Source organism: Phaethon lepturus, unplaced genomic scaffold (assembly GCF_000687285.1).
Source record: "Phaethon lepturus isolate BGI_N335 unplaced genomic scaffold, ASM68728v1 scaffold8837, whole genome shotgun sequence".
Classification (NCBI taxonomy): Eukaryota; Metazoa; Chordata; class Aves; order Phaethontiformes; family Phaethontidae; genus Phaethon; species Phaethon lepturus.
This window is the reverse complement of record NW_010551187.1, coordinates 48314-66721: the sequence shown is the minus strand read 5'-3', so window position 1 is coordinate 66721 and position 18408 is coordinate 48314. Positions and strand designations below refer to the sequence as shown.

Genomic DNA, 18408 nt, shown 5'->3' with positions numbered 1-18408 from the left:
AATCTCTGGCAAGAATGGTATGGAGGATTTTTGTCATGACTTGGAGGGAAGTTCTTGGCTGAATATAGAAATATGCCTGCACATTATCCAGTCAGAAAATGCCACAGATTCTTTTATATTTTGTCTGAAACAAAAACTTCAAAAGTAGCAACCTCAGCACACTTAAAAGTACCCAACTTGAACCCCTGGATGTACGTCTGCTTACACAGAAAAGCATCAGGTTTTAGCTTTTATGCATATTGTTGCTTTCATGAAGAAGTTAGAAAACACCATTCATGAATTATCACTTATATTGCCTAACATTTTTATAGAAAAATATAACCACCATGCAGAGAAGAAGTGATTGGAACATTATTTGATTTATGCTAGAAATACTATAAATATTTCATTAACCATATGACTAGTCATTATTATTATTATAATTTATTATATAAATTATATAAATTATTAATCTAACAAAATCATTACTATACTAGTATGTTTATCAGGTTATACTATTGTATGAACGATAGTAATAAGGTATTAGGAGAAGACCAAGAAGTGACTAACTTAAAAATTATTCTACTGATACATTTAGAAGATCAGAACATAGTCACCAGTCTTCAAGTTTCGTCTTATTTTTACCTCATAAAAAGGTAAAAAGGACTGTGTTATCCAGTGGATATGAAAAGCTAATGCCTTTTCATCTTATATCCTGATAGCTAAATTCTGATGTAACCTACGGAGTGCCAAGTAGTAATTAATAAGTGGTAGTCTGGTCTATCCAATACTCTAACAAATAAAAGAACATAGTCCTGGAAATGACTTCCAGGGGTCATCCAGTACCTTTCCAAGCTAGACTGTTCTCTACCTATTTGTTTCTGTCTTTCTCTTCATCTTCAAGATTTCTAGTGATAGAGATTTGTTCTCATAATATAATCTGTTACTGAGTTTGGCTACACTTAATATAAGAAAACTTTGCCTGTGGACTAAACTAATTCTATGATAATTTAGGTGTGTTCCATCTTGTCCTATCCTGTGGAAAGAATAGACCATTTCTTTGCATTTTTTGAAAAGCTGCTTTTTCAGCACCTTTTTTATGAATTTGAGATTTTTGGCAATCTGCCTTATGAATTCTGGTCTAAACAACCTTAAATCTTTCCTCTTACTTTTAGTCTTTTGGACTCTGTCCAGTGGCTCCACATATAGCTTGAGGTGTCATCCAGAACTGCACCCAGCCTTCTAGCTGAGAAGTTGCCATTACAAAGTCAAACAGAGCCTAAGTATTACTATCTAACTTCTTTAAAGTACAGAATGTCAGAAACATTGAAATCATTCATAAAATAAATTATGTCTTTTGAACAATAAAGACTCTTTCAATATTTTTGCATTGGAAATTGTTCCTATTGGCTTTGGCTTTTGTTGCCAAAAGCACTAAATTTTATGGACAAACCCAGAGGTCTAGAAATAAATATTGGCTTTTCATAGGTTCCATTTATCCCATAAACCCATACAAATGTACCATTCAAACATACTTCGGATCTTATTGAATGGATTGTATCGATCTTACTGCATTTGGAGGCATTCAGTGTACTCAGGAGGGAGAGCAGAGACATGTGTGAAGAAATGGACTGCCATCAAAAGTGCAGGGTTTAGACACCTATTCTTTTGGTATGTAAATGCAACTAAGAACTTCTCATCAAACCTGAGTGGTCATTAGCAAGTTACCAATGCATGCTAGATTTACAGTGTACTCATTAATTGATGAGCACTAGGTTACTAACAAAAAATTTTACATGCATACATGCTTAATTACAACTCATACAACAAGCCAAAAAAGGAAAGCTGTTAACTTTGGCATACAAAAGCCTTTTTATATTGCTTTGGACAAATAAGATTCTATCGTATAAAAATTATACTTATGACTTCAGAAAACCATTATAAAAGATGGCTGTGGTTTTTTTCGTGTAATATCATTACTCCTTTGAGCAATGCTCCTTTATTAGGTAGTTTTTTGCAAGAAATTGTGGAAATTATCTCAATAAACTTTCATATTAGGCCAAAGATATAATAGAAGCAAGTCTATGGAGATGAACTATCTGGTGATAGGTGGGTTACGTAGGCTGAAGCATTCAAAATACATTTATTTAATGAAAAGAGTTGACAAGAAATTTAACAACTTGCTAGTGATAATAGCAACACTAATTAAAGACCAAAGCATAAGAGTTCACAAAGTGTGAGCATGCTTTAACTGCTCCAGAAGAGCAGCTGTCTACAGTGGGGATTCATTTGTACTTATATAGCCGAACTTTCAAAAAACTTATCAGTGTATTATCTAATTTATTTTTTGTTTGGACAATATACTTTATGACCTAAGGAGTTTTATTGCAGAGATGGTAGTGTTTCTTGTATTATACAAATTGTTATAGGTGGGCTAACCTCAAAAGACTGAACTGATCCTCAATCTAAATAAGCAATTAGTGACTTTGTGATCACAACTTGAAGGAACTACCTGTGTTTCTGAAGAAAAACTCTCTTAACCTTCTCATGAAAGCCTCCTCTTTACCACTTAATTAGTCACTTTAAAAACCTGCTTCTATTATTATTTCTTGTAACACCCACACTTCATGATTCTCATGCCCATTTCAAATATCCCATTGAAATCATTGCCAAAAGTTATCTCTGAGCTTAAAAACTTACTGCTATTTAAAGAAGATTTGATACTTGGGAAAACCATTACCTTGTAGAGAAAAATAAACAGGGTTCTTCATGGGAGGAAAATCCTGTGAACTCCAGGGAATAAGCCAATGTCTAGCTACTGGGAGTCTTTCCTTGGGTCAGACTGTTTCATGACTCTGTAGCTGCTTTATCTGGTGTTTTCTGCAATGGCAATGCTGTAGGTATCTCTTTCAGAAACCTCTGTTTCATATTCCCCCATTTCCTCATAGCTACCAAGAAAGTCTCTGCTTTCATTCCTCTTTCCCCCAATACATAAGGTGTCTGAAAAAACATTTCCTTTGCATCCATTCAATGACATGGATTTTGGTGTTAAGATATGCAGTAGGAAGTCTTGTGATAATCCGAGGCCCTGTGGGGAATAAAGAGCTTTTAGAGGACTACAGGGAGAGGATGGAGAGAGACAGCCATATGGAGGCAAAAAAACCACTTAAAAAAAGACAGAGAGAAAGTGAACCCAATGTAGTATTAGGAAACATCTTTAAAAAAATTCAGTCTCACTAACAAGAACAGTATCATAAAAAAAAATACTCATTAAAACACATTTTGAAAGAAGCATTTATTTAGAAGAAATCTATTATGAGAGATTTGAGCAGGTCCTCACAAAAGTTCTGTAAAATTTTGTGTTTCTTTGACTCATTCCATTTTTAACATAGATTTTGTAGGCACCACCGAAATCCTTCTCCCCACAAAGGCCATTTACGCCTCTATTGCTGTTCTTCTAAGATGAAATGGTAACTAGCACAGTTTGCCATGTCTTCATCCCAACACCATAAACAGAACCCAGATGCATCTGTGTTCCAGCTTTGAAAAATGAGGATTAGATTTTCTCTGTTTAACTGTCTGAAATTTCTACAAGATTATACTATGGTTACAGTAAAATATCAGCTGTACAGTTTTCTCTTTCTTTAGTTATTGCCCCCCTAGGTATAAAGCTGTAATCAAAGGAAGGTCAATTGTATCAAAATAGAAGTTTACCAGAATTTATCTGGCACAAATTCTTCCCTCAAGAATTCATTATGAAGTGTTACTCCTGAAAAAAGCCCACTAAGTATCATCCAAAATCTAAGAAATTACTTTACAAGACTAGAAGCATAAATTACATGGATCTGAATACAAAGGACAGAGTAAGCAGTGGATCTGAAGGCTAATCACGGTCAATATCATATCAGTAGTAGCAGTAGTAGTAAGGCATAGCTTAAAATACCTTCACACAATGCATTAATTATAGGTAGATAAAAGGCTAACCACTGAATATGATGAAATTGGAGGATTCACTAGGGCACTGCACATTGTCTGAAAGGAGCTTCTCACAGGTTAAGGCCATTTCTAAAAGTCAGAGTGGGAAACAAATTGAAAATTTAAAATTCTGCATTTGAGACCACAGTGACACCTGCAGAATTCAGTAGCCACTCACCAGACGATCAGTTTGCCACTACCAGCGGTGCCTGAAAAAGGTTTGCAGGGAGTCCTGGGAAGTTTACAATGTGTAATCTGTGATGTGCAGACTGAAATAACTTTTTAAAATAAAGTGGCATTTAACCACCAAAAGCAAAACCGCCACCTGATCTTTATGATCTTATTTGCTTTCATCCAGGACCGCAAATGTTCAGTACAACCATACAACATGGAAAGATGCATAAGACCTGTACTAAAGATTGACAAAGCCATCGGTCTTACTATGAAACAAACAAACAAGCAAACAAAAATATAACCAGCAGAAATCTTTCTGACAAATAGAGCTTTTAGCCATTGAGGTTAATGCATTTTTGACATTGGGAATATTAGCTCTTTGCAGTCTGAGGATTCATTCTGCCTTCCCCAGTGTGAACTAAGTATCTTTCTCTTACATTGCATAGATACCGTGTAACTTGTTGGAGACAAAATTCTATCCCCATCAAGATATACAGCAAAACTCCCACTACCTTCAGTGGAGTGAGCATGTCACCTAGTTTATCTTTGTCAGTTTGTGTGCTGTAATCTTGGTGTTGCCAAGTTTCACGTTATTTGGAGTTTTCCTTAAAACTCTACCTTCCATGGCAATCTCAAGTTCACATAAACAAGAAAAGATCTTGGGGTTGTAGACGAGGAGACTGAGTGACTAATTTAATCTTAAAGAAACAATTTAAAATAGATCTGAAGGTTCACACTTTTTTCTCAACACTGGCTCTGTTTTCTCTATTGGTTAAAGACATATATACTTATCTTCACTGCAGAAGTCTAGAGGTGAGATGACTTTTTTGCATACAGTTTGCAACCAAACCTATCCTTCTAGCATCTTTGAGTTTTCTGCATTCAGTCATACAAATGGTCACATAAACCTCTGTCATTCTTAGTAATAGCCACAAGTACTTGATAAATATTCCTGGTTTATTTTCAGTGTTATGTTAACAGAGCACTCACAAAGGTGGAGGTATGGCTCTACATGCGTTTTCTTTGGCAGAAAACTCAGGTTGAAAAGTTCCTCAGCTGTTACACTTTTTTATCCTAACTTCTCAGTTTACTACTTCTTCAGTTATGCCAACACAATTGTTCACAGGGCCATTCTGTAAACCAGAGTGTTGGTTTGTCCTCAAAAAGCAAAGTTCTGAGGTTTTTTTCTAAATCTGTGTCACCTCACTTTTCAGAACAGTCTTACAATGCAGCTGCTGGAGCAGTGAACTAGAACCACAAGCATCTGGGCAAGACATTTCTTGCCCTGTCTTTGCAGTAGAATAAATTATATGGAATTGCACACAGAGTTCAAAGGGTTAATGAGTAGAAAGCTGCATCTTGCTGGGAAAAAACAGATGGGGTAGAGAGACAGAAAAAGCAGTTAACAACTTTCTAAGCCCAACTTTAATATCAGTCAGTAACACTTTTAAAACCTTTTTGTAGTCAATGATAGTCGGGTAAAGTATTGATTTTCGGCTACCAGTAGACATGTAAATAACGTGCCTACAAACCCCTTTAAAAAAAATGAATTGAATGGACATTTGTCAGTTTTCTAAGTGCCAGGTGGGAACTTGACCAGAGGTTTTGTAGAGTAATGAACAAATCTCAAATGGATCTGAGTGAGGACCCTCCTGACACTGCTGACCTAAAATCATTTGGCACGTTTCAAGATCAGGATTAAGAGGCTCAAGATTTAATATAGGTTTTCATTTATAAAACAATAAGATTAAGGATTGAATGTCACTGTTCTGGGCCAATACACCTTGATTGAAGTTGGCCATACTGTCACCAAAATGCATGCGCACTCAGGTAACCATTTAAATCATCTATCCATGCACACAGGTATTCTGACTGTCAGTCTCCTACAGTGTTATAAGTGTCTTCTTCGCTTAGTCCTTCCATTCATTTGCTGAGTCTTGTTTATAAATTTGTCATAAGTCCTAAAGAAAGAGTCTACCTGTCTCCTTGTACACCATTCTGAATATTGTTTATCTATTACTATAATAATGTAATTACTCTAAAAGGGCAGCACTACCATACTCATAACCCATATTTGCTAAGAACATCTCACTTGAGAGCAAAAGCAAACTGTCTGAACAATTGAACAAACACACTTAAAGCATCAGAAAGTGACCAGAAAATAAAATTATAACATCCTTATACTCAAAATAACCAAACAAGTGAAATTATGCAGAATACTTATCAATTATAGTCTTTTTCTGAGGTTTACATGAGATGGATGAACTGTAATATTATCTAAACATGCAAAGCAGTTTATTTGTCTTTGTTATTCTTGTTTTACAAGAAGAAGAATGTTTTTGTGTGTAAGTGTGTGTAAAAACAGAATGAGTTAGACATTTTTCCAAGTCTGTAAATACAACTGTGCGTTCTCCAGCACTGCTGTCTACAGAATGGCACAAAAGAGCAAAAGAGGAAAATATGAAAATACCCCCACCACACCAAGAGTATTTATGAGCCTGGGAATACCAGAATTTGCTAATCAACTAAACCCATAAACCAAAATAAAAATGCTTAGAGCACTTGAAGTTTAATTGTTTGTCTTAATGGTTTCAGGGTGGTGGTTTGATGCCTGCGGCCCCTCCAATCTCAATGGGATGTTCTACACTGCTGGGCAAAACCACGGAAAGCTCAACGGCATCAAGTGGCATTACTTCAAAGGCCCCAGCTATTCCTTGCGCTCCACCACCATGATGATTCGGCCCTTGGACTTTTAAAGGCATTCAGTGGTGGATCCCAGAACACCCCAGGATGACACTGTCCTCTGCAGCACCACTGCCACAGGCTGAAGGTAGAAGGTGAAAGGCTTCTTGAGAGCAACACACGGGGATGATGCAAAGTCTCTTCATTATCACTCCATAACCTGCAAAACTCTCCAACAGTCACCCCATGTTTTGGTGACTGGGGGAAGCTTGGTTTAGAAGAAGGTGGCGGCAATGATTTTCCAGAGAAGGATAACTGGATCTGGTTATTCTGCCCGAATATGGTGCTTGTCAGTGGATGTCTTGTCTTTTTTTTTTCTTTTTTTTCTTTTTTTTTCCTTGATAAGAGATGCAAAACCATGCTAGATTATTCAGCAACAGCATCAGAATTTGAAGAACTGAAATGTATCCACTACAGTCTATTGAGTAGAACGTTATCCAACAATTAAATGCCAACATTATACCCATGAAAAAGGATTACAAAGACACCTTTACTACAACTCATCTTAAAGCACTCAAGGTGACAACTCCAAATATTGCTTTTCTTAAACGAACTGCATTTGAATGGTGGATGGATTTATGTTAATCTGAGAGTTAAATAATTTGTGTGGATATTATTTTTTATTAAATCCTTTAAGGACATGTTTCTCATAAATAAACTGAGTCAAACATATGAAGAATGGTAAGGGTAATAAGCATAAATTCTTCAGTTGCTCTGTAGAGGTTAATCAGATAATTGGCATAATCCCTGAGCTAGGATTTATAGTGTGATAACAAAAGTAGCTGTGTTTTGAGGTTTTTCCCTTCTTTCATTAAAGGCAGTCTGAATGTCACGTAGAAAAATTAATGGAAGGTTTAAAGAATGTGAAATATTATCCTAAAAAAAATACGGGATTTTGCATGGAATATTTCCATCAAGAGTACACAGGAAGGCAAAGTGTTAGGGTATATGAAAATGACATAAATGTATAGCTTAAGGCAATGGATTCATTTTACAGTATCCTTGCATGTGTGCAATTTATCATTAATTATTTTACTTTTTTATTAAATTTTCCTTTCTTCACTGTATTATTACATTTTTGTGAATATCAGAAGCATGCCAGTTCTACACAATGCTTAGGCTACAACTATAAAAAATACTCATCAGAACTGTATAGAAAATAAAGAATTATGAACTTGTAAATAGCATGTTTATATTTCCTGTAACAGTCATTTAATTTGTACAGGCAGCCCTGACCCTTCTCAGAGGGCTCAAAGCCTCAGAAGGATATAAATATTAAAAGAACTTTACTGCTTACAGGTTGTTAACGTGTAATTTTGTTACACTAGGATGTTGCAGAAGTGTGGGGCAAGATGCACAGTTCAACTATTACAAAAGTTCCTATAATAACAGGCAAAGTAGCTGGGTGGCCCATGAGGACATAGAGGCAACTCTTTCCATTTACAGCCCCTCGTGATCGAGTCATTGAACAAAGTCCCTTTGGAAAAGTAGCTTGCAGTCGTTCTACTTCTGCTATATATAAAAGGAAATGTTTTACCCTGCTCCTACTGAAATCTACAGTAACATTCTCATTGATTAAATTGGGACCAACGTAACATGCAAAATCTGAACGTGGTGAGTTTTTTGCTTGTCTGTTTTTACCTTGTTTCATTCATTAAACTGTTCCTGAGATCAGGCACAACAAAGATCTGGTTCTTTTTTAAACAATGATGGTAATAGAGTAACTGCCTTTTTTTTCCCCCTTCCCCCCCCACCCCCCTTTGGCAGTTTATTTCTATGGAATAAAAAAAAACTGCCTGGATTTTTTTAAACACCCCTTCTTAAGGATCACAAGGCCCCACAGGGTTTTCTGGTTTTGTTACAGTTTGATGTTTGTTTGATTTTAAGTGGGATGTTCTTTGGTTTTGTGTATTTGTATATATTTATATATATATTTGAAATAATCTTGCCTAAGGGTTAATTTGCTGTTTCCTGCTTTTGAATAAGTTTACCAAACTACTCCTTAGTCAGCAGTTTCATCATAGAGCTGTTTTGTCTCAGATTCCAGCATTTTTTTGAAATTACCTTCATTTATGTGCAAAATATGTGGTCCGTCTTCCTCCATATTCTCAAAAGATATATTTTTGCAGGTCTCCAAGTTAGGAATGCCATTTTTGCAGATCCTATTGCAAAATGCAAAACACATTTAAAAGCAAAAGCATGATATTTAGTGTTTATTTATCTGGGTTTGAAAAAAATGTGGATTTGGTTTCCTATCCTTTATAATAAAACATTTTAAAAATTTGCAGAGTCCGTGATTTGCTTTGCTTTGACTATACCTTTCTGTGTCAGGCTGACATTATTTTACAAGCTATCATCTCCCCTTGTAAGAAATACTAATAAATTAAAACAAAGCCTAGGAAGGGAGTCTAATTAGAGCTTGCCCAGAAATTAATATTTCTAAGCTTTCAAAACCATATTTCAGAATTTTTATTCGATTTCCTTGATTAAAATCCTGGGACTATATTTCTAATTTTAATTTCAAATCATAAAACTCTCTAGCAATCTTTAAAATAAATTGTTTCTGGAATTTCACGGGCAGAGATACAAAATGCCTTATGACGTATACTTCTATCATCCATTAGATCATGTTGCATGGCAGTGACAAATCTTCATTGATCTCTTAGCCAGAAATGCCCCTTGCTCCATTTATATGCTTTTTAACACTACAGGGATCAGTTTTAACATCTCTTTGTAGTCAATTTATCCTCATTTTCTCAGGAATTTTTCTTTAATTGGACTTCTTTGTTGTGTTCATTCAGACCAGCCTAGCTTTTTAAATCAACACTAAAGCTGTGAGGAACGACATACGTAAAAGCACATTTTGCTCCTTAAGTTGAACATTTATGTACTGCATGAATTGAAGAATTACAATCAGTAAAAATGGTCTTTTTGTATTTGTATTATATTAAAATGTCACTTGCCTTGAAAGATTAAAAAAATAGTCAATGGTCAATTGTAATAGTAGCTTTACCCTTCACATATAAATTTCTTCCTGTTTTATAAAACAAGAATACACAACATTTTCACAAATCAAGGATGTCTTTTCCATAGCACATAGATCCTTAGATTTTAATATCTTCTAAGGCTCGAGATGTAATTTAAATGTGCACTTTTCTAAGTGCCCTAGCATCCAGCGCTGGCCTATTATGCAGGCAAGTCATCTACATTTATAATCATCTGTACAACAGGTTCCCAAGACACAGTTCCTTAAAAAACCCTTCCAGCTATAATAACAACTTTCTTCTCTGCAGACCTGCAGCTCAAACCACAGCTCTGACCATGCCTCACATAACCTCGTTTGGGGTTGGCACAACACTTGCTTCTCCTTTGGGAGGAGCAAAACTGAAACAGCAATCGCAGCTTGAGTCTCTAGGTAGCATCAAGCTTAATTTACAACCAGACTTTGCTGCAGTTGTGCCAGAAGACGTTCCTACCTACCACTTTTACGTGAGCTGGAGAGCTTAAGGAGAGAGGCAGTAACCCCTGCATACAGACGCTGCTGCTGGTCTTGTCTGACTCTGACCTGTGGTGTGCGTACACACGCACACGTGCACACACAAACAAATCCGTATGTTTGACGAAAGCTTGGCACAGTCCATCAAAATGACCTCTTTAAAATTTTACCTGGAGGAACTGTAGTCTCAGCACAAAAAAAAATCCTGAAAGCACAGAAAATGAAATAAATGAAAAGTGCAAATGCCAGCAGTAAGGGAGGACTAAGGGTTAGCATGTGGAAGGTCGGGGAGCAAGAGCAGGAAAGAGAGAGGACGGGGATATTGAACTGTAATGAAGAGAGGGAAAAGGCAGACAGATAGGGAAGGAGCAAAGGGATTACCTGTGAGACAAAGCAGCTCCATGTTTCCTGTGCCATGGCTGTCACGCAGTGCAGGAACTCCCTTCTCCTCCAGGAGTGTCTGAAGCCTCCTCTCCCTGGCTCCTGCTCATATGAGCAGGAATTTATGGCTCTTATTTGCTTTTGCATGCTTTGGGGGCTTTATTTGTCTGTGTGCTTTTTTTAATTTTTGCACAGGGAACAATTTAGTATGGATCTTTGAGAAGACACACTGCTTATGGTTACATTAAGAAAGCTCTGTAGGAAGTCCTTTAGAAAATGCTGTATTCTGTTATGTGAATTCTAAGTACTCATAATGAAATAGCACCTATGCTCATCCAAAATCTTGTGAAATCAGAATCATAGAATCACAGAATAAAAGAATCACAGAATCACAGAATACTTTGGCTTGGAAGGGACCTTTAAAGGTCTTCTAGTCCAACCCACCTGCAGTGAGCAGGGACATCTTCAACTAGACCAGGTTGCTCAGAGACCCGTCCGCCTGACCTCGGATGTTTGCAGGGATGAGGCAACTCTCACTTCTCTGGGCAACCTGTGCCTGTGGTTCCCCACCCTCATGGTGAAAAATTTCTTCCTTAGATCTAGTCTAAATCTGCCCTCTTTTAATTTAAAACCATTATCCCTTGTCCCACCGCAACAGGCCCTGCTAAAAGGTCTGTCCCCAGCTTTCCTATAAGCCCCTTTTAAGTCCTGGAAGGCTGCAGTAAGGTGTCCCCAGAGCCTTCTCTTCTCCAGGCTGAACAACCCCAACTCTCTCAGCCTGTCCTCATAGGAGAGGTGTTCCATCCCTCTGGTCATTTTTATGGCCTCCTCTGGATCCACCCTAACAGGTCCATGTCTTTCTTGTATTGGGGACCCCAGAGCTGGACACAAGACTCCAGGCGGGATCTCACCAGTGTGGAGTAGAGGGACACAATCACCTCCCTCATCCTGCTGGCCACGCTGCTTTGGATGCAGCCCAGGATACACTTGGCCTTCAGGGCTGTGAGCACACATTGCCAGTTCATGTCCAGGTTTTCATCCACCAGCACCCCCAAGTCCTTCTCAGCAGGGCTGCTCTCAATCCCTTCAACCCCCCAACCTGTATTGGTATCAGAGATTGCCCCAACCCATGTGCAGGACCCTGCACTTGACCTTGTTGAACCTCATGAGGTAATTAGAGCCTTTATTCTTCCACTAGCTAAAATCGCTGTTTGGAGCAGACATTATTCTCCATATAAATGGTTTTTGCAGTTCTCTGAACCATTGAGTTCAGTTAAAGAAAATTGAAGAATGGATATATACTGTAAATATGACCCCCAAAACCCACTGACATATTGAAGTACATGAATGGCTAGACCTCAGTCCTGTGTTTTGGTAGAGATAAGCTTGACCCCCAAAGCACTACCACATATTTTCTTTCTCTCATTATGTTTTTCACCTTTGTCTCACTTTAATAGTGTCCCTGTGCCTTTTTTTAACTGCTGGCAGTGGTTGTTTCCTACTGCCTGGAATTGATCACAAGAAGGTGAGCACCACGTTTAACAGAAGACCAAAGAGCTACAGGCACTTGTGTTCACAACCACAACATCATCTATTGGGCGAGCAAAGTCAGTCCCTGCCAAACCATGGGGAAGGAGCCTTTCTTGACAGACATTTGTTACAAGATAATACAGATATGAATGCAAAGGGGTAAGATTAGGAACCTGAGGTCAAGGCCAGCAAAAAAAGGAAGTCAGTTTGACAAAAAGAGTATGGAGAAATGATAAAGATTAAAGCACAGGAAAGGAGGAAAATGAAGAATTAGTCAGAGGAATCTGTTAATATATTTGTTAGAGGAGAATTAGTATCCAATTAATTTTACATACCCTAAAAACAACAGTGTTGCCATTTTACTTTCTGCTTTTATTTAATACTTGCAATGCAATGGAGACACGTTGACATCTGGTAATATCTGAAGAAATACTTGAAAATCAGTCCCTTCTTAGAGGAACTTTTGGTAACATGCTGCCTGAGAAACAGTTCATGCTTTTAGCATGAGACAAGAATCCACCAGTAGATAAATCAGCTTTGGACAATATTTATTCTTCCACTAAAAGATGTGGACTCCATCCTTTTGCAGCCCTCATGCTTATATTTAGAATCATTGTCTGCTCTAAAGGAAACTACAAATCTCAGACCTGATCTCATTCAACTGCATTGTCAAACCACGGGTTTGTTTGCTTTTGGGTAATGGAGTGGAACTCCTGGATATATGTTTTACTCTTTTTCTTTTGAAGAAAACCTTTCCTTCTTTTTTCTTTTTTTCCCCCCTTAGTTTAAAAGCTTCTGCTTCAGAGTTCATCTTCAATCCACCAGAGATTATTATTTAATCTCTCTCTGATAGGTTCACTTAGTGTTGTTTGTTCTGTAAAACCCCCAGGCAAAATTCTCCTCCTGGACTCATGCAGCGGTTCTCGTCTCCGATGCTCTGCTCTGACTTCATGTGGAGTGAGTATCACACCGCCAGTCACCAATGCTGTCCTTTTTGAGGTATTTCATTCAGCCTTTCCAGGGAGTCTGGAACTCTGTAGAGCAACCTCAGTGCAGCTCCTGGGTCCCACAAATCCTGGCCCACCCCTGTGTACCGACCATCAACAGCCCAAATCCTTCTGGCCATCAGGGCTTTCTGTACCCTAGTCCAGGCAATGGGGGAGTCATCAAGCCCCCCTGCTTCCCTTCTAACCCCTTTCTCCTGGCAGAGCTCCCTGTCCCGCGAGTGGAGAGAAGCACGGCCCAGGAGCCGCGGCGGCAGCGGCTTCCCAGGAGGTGGTGGCTCTGCACGGCCCAGGCTGTGCACACAGGAAAGCAGCCCCGTGGAGTGACGGTGCTGGCTTTTAGACTGCCTGGTCACAAGCCAAAGATTACACAACTATGGGTCGGTATTTTTTAAGAAGTACAGCCTTATTATCCAAAGGCTTTTCCACTAGTTTATTCTGTTTGTTAGATTAAGGCATTAATGCTAGTCTTACCAGAGGAGGAGACAGGCTGTTCCCCAAACACGCAGGTGGAGAAGTGTCTGGTGTCACTCACAGGGGACTGATACGCTCACTCGCCTTTAGCGTGTTACAAAAGCCTTGGTGTTTGTTGAGAGTTTTCAAGACTTTGGGAAAGACAATAATAAATACATTGGACTTTATGTTGTAAAATAAATTCATAAGCAAGAGCAGTCTGAGTACCCAACAGGGTAAAATGAAGAGATGGGAAAGTTGCCACTGTGACGATGGGTTTATTAACAGAGGTTCAGACAGGAGCCAGCAGCTCTGTCACTGCTGCTTTTCCATTGTGTGACTTGTGCAAATTTGCATGACACCAGCATCTCCTGAATCTCCTTTCAGGCCACTGTGAGCTGTCCCACAGCCCAAAGACCAGATCAGAAAAACTGACTCAGTTTGATATGATCCAAAATAGATTAAATGATACAAGACAGTGGAACCTGTTCAGGTTTACATTTTATACATGTAAGAACTCAGAGGAAAAAAAAAGCAAAAATGCTCATATTTTCAGTACAACTAGGTACAATACAAATATGTAAAATACATAGTTTAAATAGCCACTGGATGTGCGGAGAAAACGATAGAGAACTCATCCTGCGACAAAGCAAGCTATCCTGTCATCTCAGCTCACTCGGAGATGCAGAGGAGCCCTTATTTCTGAAGTTTTTGCTGTCTGCTGCCACCTATGGTTCAAAAAGAAGCTTTTCCAAAGATCAGTTTATCAGACTCAACTAGACATGCAATGAAATATCTAAAAAAAGGAAACTGAAGGGACTAATACAAATGGCTAGGATGTCCATCATGGATGGTCAAAGTTAAGTCTATATTTAGGTATCTGCTTTCAGTTTTAAAAGTACTGAACTCCCACTGATTTCAGTTTATCCCAAATAGATTAAAAATGCTTTGGTTTTACAACAGTGTAGACCTTTCCTGAGGAAAATAATTATATTTACAGAGTAAAAAGTTTCTCCAAAAAGCACAGGTGAGGAAGCAAGGGGAATCATAGAAAACCATTCTAAAAAGTCATGTTGTGTTTACTACGATTTGACCAGACCAAAGCTATGTATATGGAGCACACACCAGGAAGCCTTTAGAAAGAAGTAAAAGAAAAGAAAGCTGTGCTTCAAGACAGGAATGAAACTGTATTTAAAAAAAAAACAACCCACATTAAAATAATCTTCAAGCAAACACTCAGCTGTTGTAAACGCAAGAATTCAGTTTGTTCTTCCAACTCAAAGTTAGCCAACTTATGCATATTGCATTATCCTGAAAGTCTTTAATTACTCTCTCACACACTGGTTTTATTGCATAGTCCAAGAATCACATTGCAACACAGTTTTTCACTCATGAGGAATCATTCATCAGGAGATGAAAATATAACCTGATAATTTTGTATTTTTAACTCCCCAACTAATCAGCTCATTTTGATGCCTTTATTTTCTCTAGAATCCTATTTAGCAATACAAAAATTACTGTCTTTTCAAGAATTCCTTTTCTCTTAAGTGCACCTGAGTGATATTTGCCATAAGATGGTTCAAATTAATATCTTCAGAGCAGCCCAAACTGCTAATCCTGTTGCCATACATAAGCTATCTCATTTCTCTGACCTTTCACTTTCCAGTGTTCGAACCAGAGTCGTGCTGAGGTTACGATTCACAGGTCAAAAGGCCACAGATAACCTTAGATATTAGTAGGACTCCATGTCATTTTATTACAGAAACCAGAAGTGAATCAATATTTAGGAAGCTAGAGAAATCTAGTTGTCTGTGCCCTTTAATCCACTTTGAATTTCAAAAGCCATGAACTTAGCAGCTCTGAATAAATAAAAATGAATGCAGATGAAACAAAATGAGAAGCAATTTGGTTACCCACGGGCCATAAGCATGACAGACAAACACCGTTTTGCTCATGGCTGCCCAGGATGTGCTCCAGCTCCACATCCAGGTTTACACGGTGCCTGTGTTACAGCAGGGAGGAGCTGGTGTTGTGTTACACACCAAGTGAAGATTTCAATCTGAGCACCTTGGCTGTAAAGAAATTAGAATTACTATCAGAAAAAGCAGTGTTTTGAATGGAGGTTTAATGGCTGAAAGGCCATTTCTCATGGCATCTCTGCCCTGGGACTTTGGTTCAGTTCTCATCCTCTCTGCACCAGACTGGGGAGCTTGGAGCCCCATGGTGAAAATGGGACTAATGTCCTTCCTCCCACTCTTTGTATTCTTCAGATCAGATGAAGCTCTTGCCATGAAGGAGTTCAGGCACCACATTCCACACTAACTCAAATAACCCTTCTCAGGATCACTAATATATACCTACAAGGTCCCAAATCAGCATTGTTATTTCACATGCTTGTGTCTAGTTAGACATTTCTACTTATGAGTTAGACACTGAAATGTTTTGAGGACATGTGTCTACATGTCAGTTTGTTGACTTCTAAAAAACCTTAGTGTCACCCTGTTGTGGAGAGCCCAGCTTTGTACTTAACACCACAGATTTCCTGAATGGGATATTTTCCAGTTGTCTTCTCTTTTAAGATCACCTCCAGGAACCAGCACTTTCAGACCATGTGACACTTAGCGAATAAGAGAAAATGGACGTCCTAATGCACAGCAGTCCTACTCCTACTAAGGGCAAGGGAAGCTAGATAATAAAGTCAGTGCAAAGCCTTTTGAAATAGTAACATCTGTGATTGCATGGACAGTCAAGCTGCTTCAACAGGGACTGAATTATCCCCCTGGACATACTTTTTCTGCAGGTTTTAACAGTGTTTCATGATGTCTTTAGCTCCTAGAACTTTGGGGCAGGTTCAGCATCTATCAAAGTGGTCTTGAATCTGGAACATAACATAAATTAAAACAAAACAAAACAATACAAAACGAAATATTCTCTTTTCTTCACAAAAATGAAGTCAGGAAAGGCTAGTTTGGCACTATTTCCTTCTGTACTCTCTTTGTCGGAAACAACACTCAACAAGTCTTTTACACAAAATAGCACGGCAGGGAAAACAAGGATCTTTTTTCCACCAGGTTCCTGCATCATCAGTGGAAACATGGAGAATCACCATTTGGGTATACATCGTTCTGACTCTCCTGCTGGCATCTGCAAATCGCCGTTTTAAACTGTCCTTCAGGAAGAAACATGACCAGCAGTGTACTATGTCAAAGCACTGAATGGATTATCAAACAGATCTAATTTGTAAGAGAAATCTTTAGTGCTCAGTGAGAGAATTATGAGATTAAAATCCTGCAAGGGATAAACTTGGTATTCCAGGAAATATCAGGTTACCCCATGCATCTCAAAGTATTTATCTCCAGTTAGTGCTCTGCACATTGTTATCAGAAACAGTGATTGCACAATAAACAGCACTAATACTCAGCCAGCGGGACCCTGCCAAAATGCAATGCCTTCTTTGGTACTCTGAAACAAGCTTCACTGACAAGGGTAAGATTTCACCTTCTTCCTTCCGTAAAGGCCACATCCCTGAGGGAGTCTTCTCAACCCTCGGCGTCTTTCCTTGTTTGCATTGATCAGTTTTAAACTGAAGCTTCATTAAGTTGTCTTTCTTTTTTTTTCTTTTTTTTTTTCCTCCTAGAATGTGCATGTGGAAATGCTTTAAAAATGTTAATATGGGCTGGATCCTAAAACAGCTCCATTCATACTGAAACTTTCAACAGCCCTGCTGCACTAATAATTCTGAAACTTTTTGACTGTTCCTTCATGTGACACCTATGTGGAGGAACCAGAAATTTAGCTACAGACAGACATGCAAGATGGGCTTTAATTTTAGGAAACTGCAGCTGCAGTATAGCTCCTTGGGACAAAGTTAAGTAGGTGCCACTTGAAGACTTGTCAAGGATCAAGCTGTCCTTCATGGGCTCCATGCCACACAACATGGAGCTAGAAGAGTGATGGAGCAGCATAAAGTCTCTTCATTCTCTCTTTCAGTTGTGTGAGTAGCTGGGGGATAGGAACATCCTATGTGCACTGTCGAGAGAGTCCAGGTTGACAAGGAAGACCGACAAGCTTCTGCTGGGAAAAAAGAAAAAAGAAAAGTTTTCTCTCTAAAACTCATGTAACTGTTTGTCAGTGGCTTCAAAAGACTGGTGGGCACTCTGGCATCCAGGGACATCAGGGTGGCTTGGAAAGGGCTGGGGAGGGCACTGACTCCAGTCAGTGTTCATGTTCAGCTTCAAGAGGAGTCTTCTGCTGTTGGTCAGGGTTTGCTTTGCTCAGGTTGGACTCTAGCCCTACTTCCACAATCAGTCCCCTTGTGGGGTCACGTCCCACACCCCAACAGCGTTGCTGGTGATTAGGGGTGTAAGAGCTGTTTCTGCAGGACAGTCAATGCCTGGGTTATTCTCAGCCAGGACTCAGTTTATTCCAGCTCAGCTGTAATGCACACCTACCTGAAAAAGTGATGGACAATTTCTCAAAAAGAGTGTAAATCCAAAGACTTTCTCATCTTTCATAGTCTATGAACTTTGGATACCCACACATTAATTTCCAGTAGAAATATGCTGCTGAATTATGCTCTTCTGACTTTATTCAGGTGAGTCACAACCACTGAAAAATGAAACCATGTCACAGTTTGCCAGTGTTTAATGCAAAGGAAAGAGGAAAAGAACACCA

General features: G+C 38.7%; 1 protein-coding gene across 1 annotated transcript in view; it reads left to right on the top strand.

Annotated features, from left to right (window-relative positions):
- The window catches only part of LOC104623669 (angiopoietin-1), a gene marked incomplete at its 5' end in the record, with an annotated part of 37069 nt that extends 30185 nt beyond the window's left edge, over positions 1 to 6884 (top strand). Inside the window, one exon of the mRNA XM_010290830.1 lies at positions 6724 to 6884. Within this exon, the coding sequence (XP_010289132.1) occupies positions 6724 to 6884 (161 nt within the window). The remainder of the gene's footprint in view (positions 1 to 6723) is intronic.
- Positions 6885 to 18408: the final 11524 nt, after the last annotated feature.